The following is an 11,258-nucleotide window of genomic DNA, read 5'->3' on the forward strand; positions in this document are numbered from 1 at the left end:
AAAAAAAAAAAAAAAAAAAAGAAAAAAAAAAAAAAATATATATATATATATATGGCAGGACCTTATTTTTTAATTTAAAAGACAAAACCCCCAAAACTGTAAGTCCAAGTATATACTTATATAAGCCCTGAAAAAAGTATGAAAAGTTGTACACAGACTGTTGGTGATACTTATCTCTGGTAAATGGAATTGGGGGGCAGGAGGCAGGAGAGGAAACCTTTAAACCCTTCTATACTGTTTGATATTAAAAACAAAGCATATTGAACTTATAATTAAAATAATAAATCCAAGCTCCTGCCCTTAATTGTTGGCAAGATGTCACTGCTAAATGTATCAGGATGCTTTCATATTTTAACATTTCATCTATAAAGGTAAGTCTTTTGGAAGACTAACTGTTCTTCTAGCAACTACCTCCCTTTCTTGTGGATTCTGAATAAAAACAGTTGTTTTCATTAGAAAATACTTGGATTTTATGCAAAATTTTCATTACTATTTATTTGAGACAAAAATCCCAAATAACATTTGTTGCTTACATAAATGCTGTTAGAATGCTTTTGCTTTAACGTCTATTAAACCATCACATAAGCTTTAGCAACTATTGGAAAAATGCCCAAATTAATAGGTTGCCAATTTATATACATAGTTATTGAATCTGAAGCAAGACTTCCTCCTTACCTGTGGTGTTTATACAATACACTGGACTATAGAAACCAACTCTTCTTGGTGAACGTAGTTCTGCTTTAACTTTTAAACAATAAGTAGTCTCTGGTGAGAGATTATAAATTTTATCTCTGGAATAAACAGTTTTGGTCCTTTCCTATAATTAAAAAAAAAAAGAAGTCTGTTCTTTAAAAAAGTAAAAAGTCAAGTTTTAGAATTAATTCATGTCATTCTTCTCTCACATCAAACAAAGATAAAAATAATGCTTACTTCTGGACTTGAAGAGTTTTTCCAGATAACTAAGCTATATATAAAGCTGGAATGATCCATAGCCCACATGATACTATCTTTTGTCCCAGGAGGAGAGATGTTTATTATTATTGCCTTATCTTCAGCTTCTAAATGTACATCTAGAGGACCAATCTGAGCTGTAAAAATAAAAACATTTACTATATAAGTTCACGAATACAAGCCAAAACATTCATACAACAAACAATTCTAAGCACTTAATATGTGCCTGGCATACAAAACGGAGAAAATCCCTCATGGAGCTCACACTTTAGTGAGGGATGTGGCCAGAAATCCCAAATAAACAAGTGCATATAATGTTATAAGGTCATGTGTGCTATAAGAAAAAATGAAGTAACATAAAGGGACAGAGAATGGCAGCAAGAGCTGTTTTGGGTAAGTTAGTGAGGGGAAGGCTCCCCGAGACGTTTGAGCTGAGACCTGGACAAGGTGAGGGAGTCAGTCATGCAAGTCTCGAGGGGAGAAGGATCCCCAGCTGAGGGGGCACCAAGGGCAGAGCCCCTGAGATGGGAATGTGCTCACCATTTTCAAGAGACAGTAGGGGGCACTCGAATGGCTGAGTGGTGGAAAATGAGATCAGAGAGGCAGCTAGAAGCCAGGTAACAGGCAGAACTCTGTAGTCTGAGTCTGTAGTCTCTGGAGGACTGCTGAGACCTGATTCACATCCGGGAAAGATCACCCTGGTTGATGTGTGAGGAAGCAGGGAAGCTACTGCAGCAGTTCGAGTGACAAATGGAAGTGGCCTGGCGAAGGCTGGTAGCAGGGGTGGAAGTGAGAAGGGATCCGATTCAGGATATACTTTGAAGGTTGATCACTCAGCATTTGTTGATGGACTGGATGTTGCATGAGAGAAAGAGATGTCAAAGGTGATGCCAGGGCTCTTGGCCTGAGCAAATAAATAGGTGATGTCATTAACCGAGATGAAAAACACAGCAAGAAGAGCAGGTCTGGAGGCGGAAAATCAAGAGCTCTGTTTGGCCATTTTAAATTTGGGACAACTTGTAGACCTCTAAGTAGAGATGCTGAATAGAGAGCTGGTGATATGAGTCTAAGCTAAGGGGAAGGAATGGGGCTGGAGAGATATAATTTGGGGAGTCAAGAGCACAGATGGTGTTGAAAGCCATACGATTCCTGGTGGAGGGTGCGTAGGAGAAGAGGTTCAACGACCAAGCCCTGCAGACTGAGCCCTGCAGCTGTCCAACATTTAAATGTCTGGGGGATGAGAAGAAACTGACAAAGGAGCAACCAAAGAGCAGCAGGAGAGCCAGGAAAGGGCAGCACCCTAGAGATCCGAGATGGAAGGATTTCAGGAAGAAGGTAGTGATGATCACGCCGATGCCACAGGGGAACTGGGCCAGAAGAGGACAGGGAATCCACTAGGCACTGTGGAGGTCACGGTGACCTTGTTTTAGGGTAGTGATGGGGAACAAAGCTCAGATGGAGAGGGCTGAAGAGGGCGTAGGAGGAAAAGTGTACAGAGAGGGGGTACAGATCATTCTTGTGTGAGTTTTGGTATAGGGCAGTGGTTCTCAAACTGTTTGGTCTTGGGACCCCTTTACGCTCTTAGAGAAACTGAGGGTCCTAAAGATCTTTTGTTTACATGGGCTATGTCACTGAATATTTAGCATATTAAACATTAAAATTGATAAAAATTTAAAATATCTACCAATTCATTAAAAAACAGTAATGATAAAACCCACTACGTGATAAAAAATATTTGTGATAAAAAATGACTCTATTTCCCAAAACAAACAAGCCAAAAAGCTTAGTGAGGAAAGTGGTGCTGTTTCACATTTTGTTCAAATCTTTTCAATGTCTGGCTTAATAAAGAAGGCAGCTGTGTCTCACACCTACTTCTGCATTCAGTCAGTCACCATTTCACATCAAACAGCCTCTAGAAAACTCCAGAGTACACTCACGAGAGAATCAAAATGAAAAAGACAAGTAAGTCTTAGAATTATTAAGAAAATAGTTTGGACTTTATAGACCTCCTGAAAGGGTCTTGGAGACCACACTTTGAGAACAATCACTATAGCAGTGGTCCCCAACCTTTTTGGCACCAGGGACCAGTTTTGTGGGAGACAATATTTCCACGGATTGGTGGGGGCGGCAGTGATGGGAAGAGATGGTTCAGGCGGTAATGCAAGCGGTGGGGAGTGGTGGGGAGTGGTGGGGAGCGGTGGGGAGACATGATGTTCATTCATTCTCTAACAGTGGTCCCCAACTTTTTTTGGCACCAGGGACCAGTTTCTTGGAAGACAATTTTTCCATGGACGGGGGCGGGGTTATGGTTCAGGCGGTAACGCCAGCAGTGGGGAGCGATGGGGAGCGATGGGGAGTGATGGGGAGCAGTGGGGAGCGGTGGGGAGTGGTGGGGAGCGGCAGATGAAGCTTTGCTCGCTCGCCCGACACTCACCTCCTGCTGCGCAGCCCGGGGGGGTGGAAGGGGTGGTTTGGGTTCTCCTGCACCGTAGGAAAAGCAGGAAAATGATGCCATAGCAGGAAGGAGATATGGGTTTAAGGGAATCCTTGTTTGTTTGCTTGTTTTTAAAGATGGGAGACTTTATATCATGTAAACGAATGGGCTTGGGAAGAGAGCTGTTCTGGTAATATTTAATAAAGAATACAATGTAATTCAGCTGGCAACTTCTTACCTTTCTGAAATGGTATAAATGGCTTAACCTCATGCCACTGAGAAGTGTTGTTTCCTTTTTCTGCTCTTATGCGCAATTCAATTTTTTCATAAACATTTTTAAGCTTGACTGAAGAAAAGTTGCATTCGGTACTAGTAATATGCTGACATCCAGGCAATTTCTTCCAATTATCCATCCCTGGTCTTCAAGATAAAAAAGCAAATGAATGAATGAACATTATAAGAGTGACAAACATGTTTTCTATTTACATTAACATTATAAAGCTAGTGTAAGTAGTTATTTCTTCTACTTGAGTTAATGTCCTGACAATATTTTTGTGTGTAACATTCTACTCTTTTTCAATACATATATACCAAGTTATTATTTATACAATGGAATAATTCTGACATATAGTTAATTCTTTAATGTAAAAAATCCTAATGCATTAGGATTTCAAAGAAGCAGAGAAAGAAAGAACCCATAAGATAAAAGTGGACTTACTGTTGGCTTTGGTAAAGATAGTTGTGTGACTTTTGGCCAACTACTTTGTATTCTGGATCCTCTCTTCCTTACTGAAAATTTGGGAAGTGGATTTAATGATTCCCTTCTGACCTCTTCCTATGAAGAGACTACTAACCCTAAGGAAGACCTCAGAATCAGTATGGTTTGAGAATTTCCTCTGCTCTTCTCAAAACCAAACCATTCCTTCTTCATACTGGTCTCTATAATTCCTTTGTTACGTGACTAGAAACAAAGAACTTAAAATGTTAACATAAACTAACAAACTTCTCAATGTGGATTTAGTCCATTAAAAAGTTTGAGTGCGGGGCTTCCCTGGTGGTGCAGTGGTTGGGAGTCCACCTGCCGATGCAGGGAACACGGGTTCGTGCCCTGGTCCGGGAAGATCCCACATGCCGCGGAGCGGCTGGGCCCGTGAGCCATGGCCGCTGAGCCTGCGCGTCCGGAGCCTGTGCTTCGCAGGGGGAGAGGCCACAACAGTGAGAGGCCCGCGTAACGCAAAAAAAAAAAAAAAAAAAAAAGTTTTGGGAAATACTGAACAAAATTACAGTAAAGCATTCCTAAAACACACATGGCACACTATGTCATAAAAATGAGAGCTCAGAAATCTAAACCATATCTGCCTTTTTCTCAGGATGCTCCTGAGGGATGCTTCTGAGACGGGGGTTAGTAATTTAGATGAAGCTGTTAAAGCAAAAAAAAAAAAAAAAAAAAAGTTTGAGTGATATTAGATTTTTTTTAAGCATGTAAAGAAATTAAATTGGCAAAGAGTGGCTTAAACAGAAAGGACATGTTGCTACAAAGGGAACAGGAGGCTGAAGTGAAGGTGAGGGACAGAAAACAAACATTAGATTTCAAAATTTTTGCCTGTGGTAAGCCCTGTCTGCCTTAAACCAAAGAGAGAAACTATCCTCTGAGAAGGCATTTTTGTCAAGCCTAATTCATAGTTCTAGCACTAGCTGATTTTGATTTTTGGGGTAATATTGTAGACATCATTTTAAAGATGCTAAAGCATGTATATATTTTAAAAATTAATTTAAAAAAATATTTATTTATTTGGCTGCACCAGGTCTTAGTTGTGGCACTGGGGATCTTCACTGCAGCATGCGGGATCTTTTTTTTGTTTTTAGTTGCGGCATGTGGGCTCTTAGTTGCGGCATGTGTGTGGGATCTAGTTCCCTGACCAGGGATCGAACCCAGGCCCCCTGCACTGGGAGCACGTAGTCTTAACCACTGGACCACCAGGGAAGTCCCCAAAGCATCTTTAATAAAAAGCTAAGGATGCTTTTTATTAAAAGCTAATAGAAATTAGGGATGATATCTAAATAATGTTTGTGCTGACTCCAATTCAAGTCTACCTTATTTTTCAAAAAAGAATCATCTTTAAAAAGTTACCGGGACTTCCCTGGTGGCACAGTGGTTAAGAATCCGTCTGCCCATGCAGGGAACAAGGGTTCTATCCCTGGTCTGGGAAGATCTCACATGCCATGGAGCAACTAATCCTGCGAGCCACAACTACTGAGCCTGCGTGCTGCAACTACTGAAGCCCGCGCACCTAGAGCCTGTACTCCGTGACAAGAGAAGCCACCGCAATGAGAAGCCCGCGCACTGCAATGAAGAATAGCCCACGCTCGCTGTAACTGGAGAAAGCCCGCGTGGAGCAACAAAGACCCAACACAGCCAAAAAAAAAAAAGTTACCAATAATATACACTACCATATACACTTCATTCCTGGCGAGTTTCCCCTTCTTTACCTATCTGAGCTTTGAGATTAGAGTTGGCATTAATAATACCTTGATTTAAATGCAAATCTTCCTGAGAAACTCCTCCACAACAGAATCTATTTTTTTTAAATCCAGACCTTAAAAATCTAAACCAAAAATTCAGGTTGTTTTTCCCCTCAAATGTCATTTATTAGAAAATATAATTCCAGAGAAATTAGGAGATTAAGGAAGTCTGGGAAGTGGGTACGGTACACAGACCTCTTTAAATCAGGTGCATAGAGGGTCAAAATAAAATGAGCTCCAGGCAAAAAGTCAGTAAAGCATTTCTGGTTCATTTATATGGAGAACTTTTATTATACTCAACAGAAAACCTTATAAAAACTTTAAAACTAAGCCTTGATATGGTTTTAACCCACCCTCACTCTTTACATCTGTCTTTCCTGCTCCAGGAGATGCAGCTGCCCACTCTATTACAACTGCTTTTGCATGTAAGGGAGCTACTACAGTGGTAGCTACTTTTATATTTTCTTAAAAAAAAACAAAAAAACTTTATCATATACAGTGTTTAGATCACAACAGAAATATAACTTGAAAATAAATGTGTAACCAATAGAAAATTCATTTCATAAAACCATTTTCATAATAAAACTTCATGCCATCTTTGTCTCTCCTATTCACTAACGTATTCCAAGTACCCAGAAGAGCGTTTGGCATAAAAGGCATTCAATGTTTGTTGAATGAAGACTGCACACTACATACGTCATAATACATTTTATTTATTTTAAATAAATTCAATTATTTAGTTAATTAATTAATTTTTATTTTTGGCTGTGTTGGGTCTTCGTTGCTGCGTGTGGGCTTTCTCTAGTTGCAGCGAGCGGGGGCTACTCTTCATTGCGGTGCGCGGGCTTCCCATTGCGGTGGCTTCTCTTGTTGCAGAGCACGGGCTCTAGGCGCGCGGGCTTCAGTAGTTGTGGCACGGGGGCTCAGTAGTTGTGGCTCGTGGGCTCTAGAGTGCAGGCTCAGTAGTTGTGACGCATGGGCTTAGCTGCTCTGTGGCATGTGGGATCTCCCCGGACCAGGGCTCAAACCTGTGTCCCCTTCATTGGCAGGTGGATTCTTAACCCACTGTGTCACCAGGGAAGTCCCCCTAATACATTTTAGATATAAGTCACAAACACTGACGTCTTAGATAAGCATATGTTCTATAGGCACTGGTATCCCAGTAGCTTATTTTATGTGTCTGTGTATCATTTATCACCAGTGATATGTCTAATGTTCTGAGAAACACTATATGGAAAAAAATATCTGTCTGCTGCTGACATTAACTACACTTTGGTTGATCACGTTCTCTGCACCACTGTTATGCGCACTTGATACACAATTGTGCAACACTCACAATAGACTTCCAAGTTAGAAGCTTCATCACTGGGGTGTCCCAGGCCAGTCTGCCTGGGACTGTCCTGGTTTAAGCTTATTGTTCCAGCTTATCTAAAGTCAAGTGCTTCTGTTCACTCTCAGAAGTATCCTGGTTTGAATGATAAATTACATATGATCATACTAATTTTTTATCTTTACTTAACACATAAGGAAACTGTGACAGAGAGAATAAGTAGCAGAGGATAGATTTAAACCCAAGCAGCCTGGCTCAATTTCATATAACACTACACCACACTAACCGCTAAACTGGCTCCCCAAACTTGTGACCTGGCATGTTCTTACAAGGCAATTGTTTATAAAGCTAGCAGAACAGAATACAGAAAGAACACACTGAAATAGTGCATTGGATACTAAAGTCAGAACCGACAGATTATCATGAACTGGAGAATTTAGTAGAAGTGACAGAACGTGTGAAGGAACAAGAACACGAGAGCACTGTCTATGGCTCTGTTCTTTATTACAAGGGTAATTTTATTTTATTTATTTTTATTTATTTATTTTTTAATTAATTAATTTTTTGTGTGTGGCTATGTTGGGTCTTCGTTGCTGCACGCAGGCTTTCTCTAGTTGCGGCGAGCGGGGGCTACTCTTTGTTGCCGTGTGGGGCTTCTCATTGTGGTGGCTTCTCTTGTTACGGAGCACAGGCTCTAGGCACGCGGGCTTCAGTAGTTGTGGCGCACGGGCTCAGTTGCTCCGTGGCATGTGGGATCTTCCTGGACCAGGACTCGAACCCATGTCCCCTGCATTGGCAGGCGGATTCTTAACCACTGCGCCACCAGGGAAGCCCCTACAAGGGTAATTTTAAATAAAGGAATCTGAAATAATCTCTATTATACCTAAAATAGTTGTTTCATAACAACATTCTGAACTAAGGCAAAGAACAAATTTGGTAACAAAACTCAAAGTTCAATTTAAAGAAAATCTCTAAAGATGAAAACTGTTAAATTATCAGCTCTGAGAAAAACCACATATGTGTGTGTGTGTGTGTATGTGTATACATATATATGGTTGACCCTTGAGCAACACAGGTTTGAACTGTGTGAGCCCACTTACATGCAGATTTCTTTCAATAAATACACGTTACAGCACTACACGATCTAGGGTTGGTTGAATCCACAGATGTGTAACCACAGATATGGAGGGCCTACTGTAAAGTTATACTCAGATTTCCGACTGCACGGGATGGGGGGTGGGTGGGGTGACCTTCCCTAACCCCCGCCATTGTTCAAGGGTCAACTGTATATACACACACACACAAATTACTAACTATCAACTGGAGAACAACCGGGCTGTGGCTGAAGTGGTGGAATCCTGGCTCTAGAGGTCCTACACCCTGTTTCTTCACTGCCTGATTCCCTGCCTGCTCTTTCTTGGACAGGGATCATGGTTAGCAGACAGGGTCCCAGAACCCAAAGCAAAGTACTATACTCCCTGAGTGGTATTTCCTTCTGTAATCCCTTCGTCCACAACTCCCTGTCTGCCTATCCTCTTGGCAATCATTAAGTAGAAAGTTAGCACTAGGGAAGAGGCAGAAGTGCCAGAAACACTGAGTCTGTGGGAAGGCAGGGTCCAATACACTGATGTTTATAAAGTGTATCTAGAATTAAAACTTTGTGTATGATGGAGACAAGAGGAAAGGCTGACCACAGAAGCCTATTCCAAGACCATGGCTAGACCTTTAGGGGCACTCTCCCATATCCTCAAGGTATGCTCTAGGTCAGCCCCTAATTTATATTTGCAGAAGCTGGAGCATACAGGACAGAGGAGGTATGGCTGTGGACTACAGAAGTTGTCTGCTAGCCTCGGCCCCCAAATCTCCTGCTTCAATACCCAAGGATGAATTTGACTGAGTCTCTATTTGTAGAAATGAAGTTATAAACATTATGCAAAATAGCCATACATTTTCTTTAAAAAGTGGAAAAACCAAATGCTTCCTAAAACTGTCTTTCTGACTTTATAGGCCGGTGAATTTTGCTATTAATATTGAATACAAATGATGACAATTCATTTATGACCACTCAAACAGCATCTGTGACATTTAATGACAAAGGTTAAAACATCCATTGTGGATATTAATTTTGAAGATGCAAATTACGCGTTATTTAAATTTTTCTGGGCGTCTGAAAAACTCTTACCTGAGAAACAATGTAAGATTCCCGCAGAGTTAACTGGGATTGTGAAATTGTTGAAAATATTATATGCTAAGTGATACATATCACTGAGCCATTTTCTCAAAATTGAAGGAGAAAGGGAAAAAATCATTATACAATTATCAGGCTTTCTAATGAAACAGAAAGCCAAGAAAAAAAAAAAATCCTTTCATATTTTAAAAACTGAGGAGGTTTTTTCAGACATGCCCAAACTCGAAGTGAGAATTTCTTCAACCATCTAAATGCTCTAGAGATTTTGGTTCTCTCTCTGTGTTCACAACCGGTTGTGTAACAGAAATCCTCAATATTGCTTTCCTCCCTGTGTGTGAAGTAATGAATCATTGATTATGTGACTTGTGATGTATTCTATTAAACACTAAAGAATAAAACATTCACCCTTTAATTATTAAAAAAAAAACCTGAAAAAAAAATTTATGGTGTTAAAGTGGTAAAAATTATTCAGCAAATCAATAAGTAGGGTAACGTACATTTTATACTCTGCTGAAAAAGTCACATTCCTGACAGACTCACGGCTGCTGTTCCACTGCAGCATAAAGTTGTCATCAATGATGCAGACCCTGCCATTTTCAGGAGATTTTAGATTTGCTTCCCCTGTCAAGGCAGTAAGAAAGAAGATAGTTATACATACACACATATATACATACTATAGATATTTTATATATTTTTAAATGTTATTCTTCACATCACTGATTGGAGAATGAATACATTTAAATATAAAATATAAAAGTTAAGTATATAAAGAAATCTAAAAAAACCTAGTGCTTGCTCTCAGGATGGGCAGGCTGCTAATTATTTCTATCTCTGCATTCGAGAGAGTTGGTTGAGTTTTTTAAAATCTATAAAAAGCAAACATTATATATCAATTATATCTCAATAAAGGTAGAAAACATAAATCATAAAAAGGTAAGCATTGTCTTTTAATTGGAAAAAAAAGTCTCTGTATAAAAATAGTATTTTTCTTTGGTCTTAGAAGGGATACTGATGTAAAGGATACAGGGTTGGACTGTTTAACAGTCTCAATTTGGTTTCGCATACTATGTTCAGAGAGGGATATACTCTGATAGAGAGCTGAACAGATGTGGTTTCAGAGCTGACAACTATTCATAGGAGCCATACATTCACATAACAAAATCGATAGAGATATAAAAGTTTATCACGTCACCCAAGCCCTATAGGAACCTGAAAGGGTCTTGACCACTGAATGTGTCAAGTCTGAACCCTTCTGTTTTTTTTTTTGTTTGTTTTTTTCCGGTACGCGGTCCTCTCACTGCTGTGGCCTCTCCCGCTGCGGAGCACAGGCTCCGGACGCGCAGGCTCAGCGGCCATGGCTCACGGGTCCAGCCGCTCCGCGGCATGTGGGATCTTCCCGGACCAGGGCTCGAACCTGCATCTCCTGCGTCGGCAGGCGGACTCCCAACCACTGTGCCACCAGGGAAGCCCCTTCTGTTTATTTTTAAGGACTTCCATCTAGAGACCTATTTTATTTCTTATGCTTTTTAAAAAAACTGAAGTGTAGTTGATTTATAATATTGTGCTAGCTTCAAGTATACAGTAAAGTGATTCCGTTTTATATATACATGTTGCAGATTATTTTCCATTTTAGGTTATCACAAGATACTGAATATAGTTCCCTGTGTTATACAGTAAATCCCTATTGCTTATTTATTTTATGTATAGTAGTTTGTATCAGTTACTCTCATACTCCTAATTTATAACCCCCCCTTGCCATTTCTTTTTTTTCCCCCCTTTATTTCTTATACTTCTAGTACAAATCTTTCACCAGTTGGATGCCCTCTCTTCCG

At 40.2% G+C, this 11,258-nt stretch overlaps 1 protein-coding gene across 1 annotated transcript in view; it reads right to left on the reverse strand.

Moving 5' to 3' along the window:
* Positions 1–11,258, reverse strand: part of IFNAR1 (interferon alpha and beta receptor subunit 1) — a 24,631-nt gene that overhangs the window by 9,315 nt on the left and 4,058 nt on the right. The window contains exons 2-5 of the mRNA XM_007447406.1: positions 9,924–10,047; positions 3,624–3,805; positions 931–1,088; positions 676–817 (exon numbers count right to left, since the gene is read on the reverse strand). Coding sequence (XP_007447468.1) covers positions 676–817; positions 931–1,088; positions 3,624–3,805; positions 9,924–10,047 — 606 coding nt within the window. The remainder of the gene's footprint in view (positions 1–675; positions 818–930; positions 1,089–3,623; positions 3,806–9,923; positions 10,048–11,258) is intronic.

This window comes from Lipotes vexillifer, unplaced genomic scaffold (genome assembly GCF_000442215.2).
Source record: "Lipotes vexillifer unplaced genomic scaffold, Lipotes_vexillifer_v1.1 scaffold689, whole genome shotgun sequence".
Taxonomy (NCBI): domain Eukaryota; kingdom Metazoa; phylum Chordata; class Mammalia; order Artiodactyla; family Lipotidae; genus Lipotes; species Lipotes vexillifer.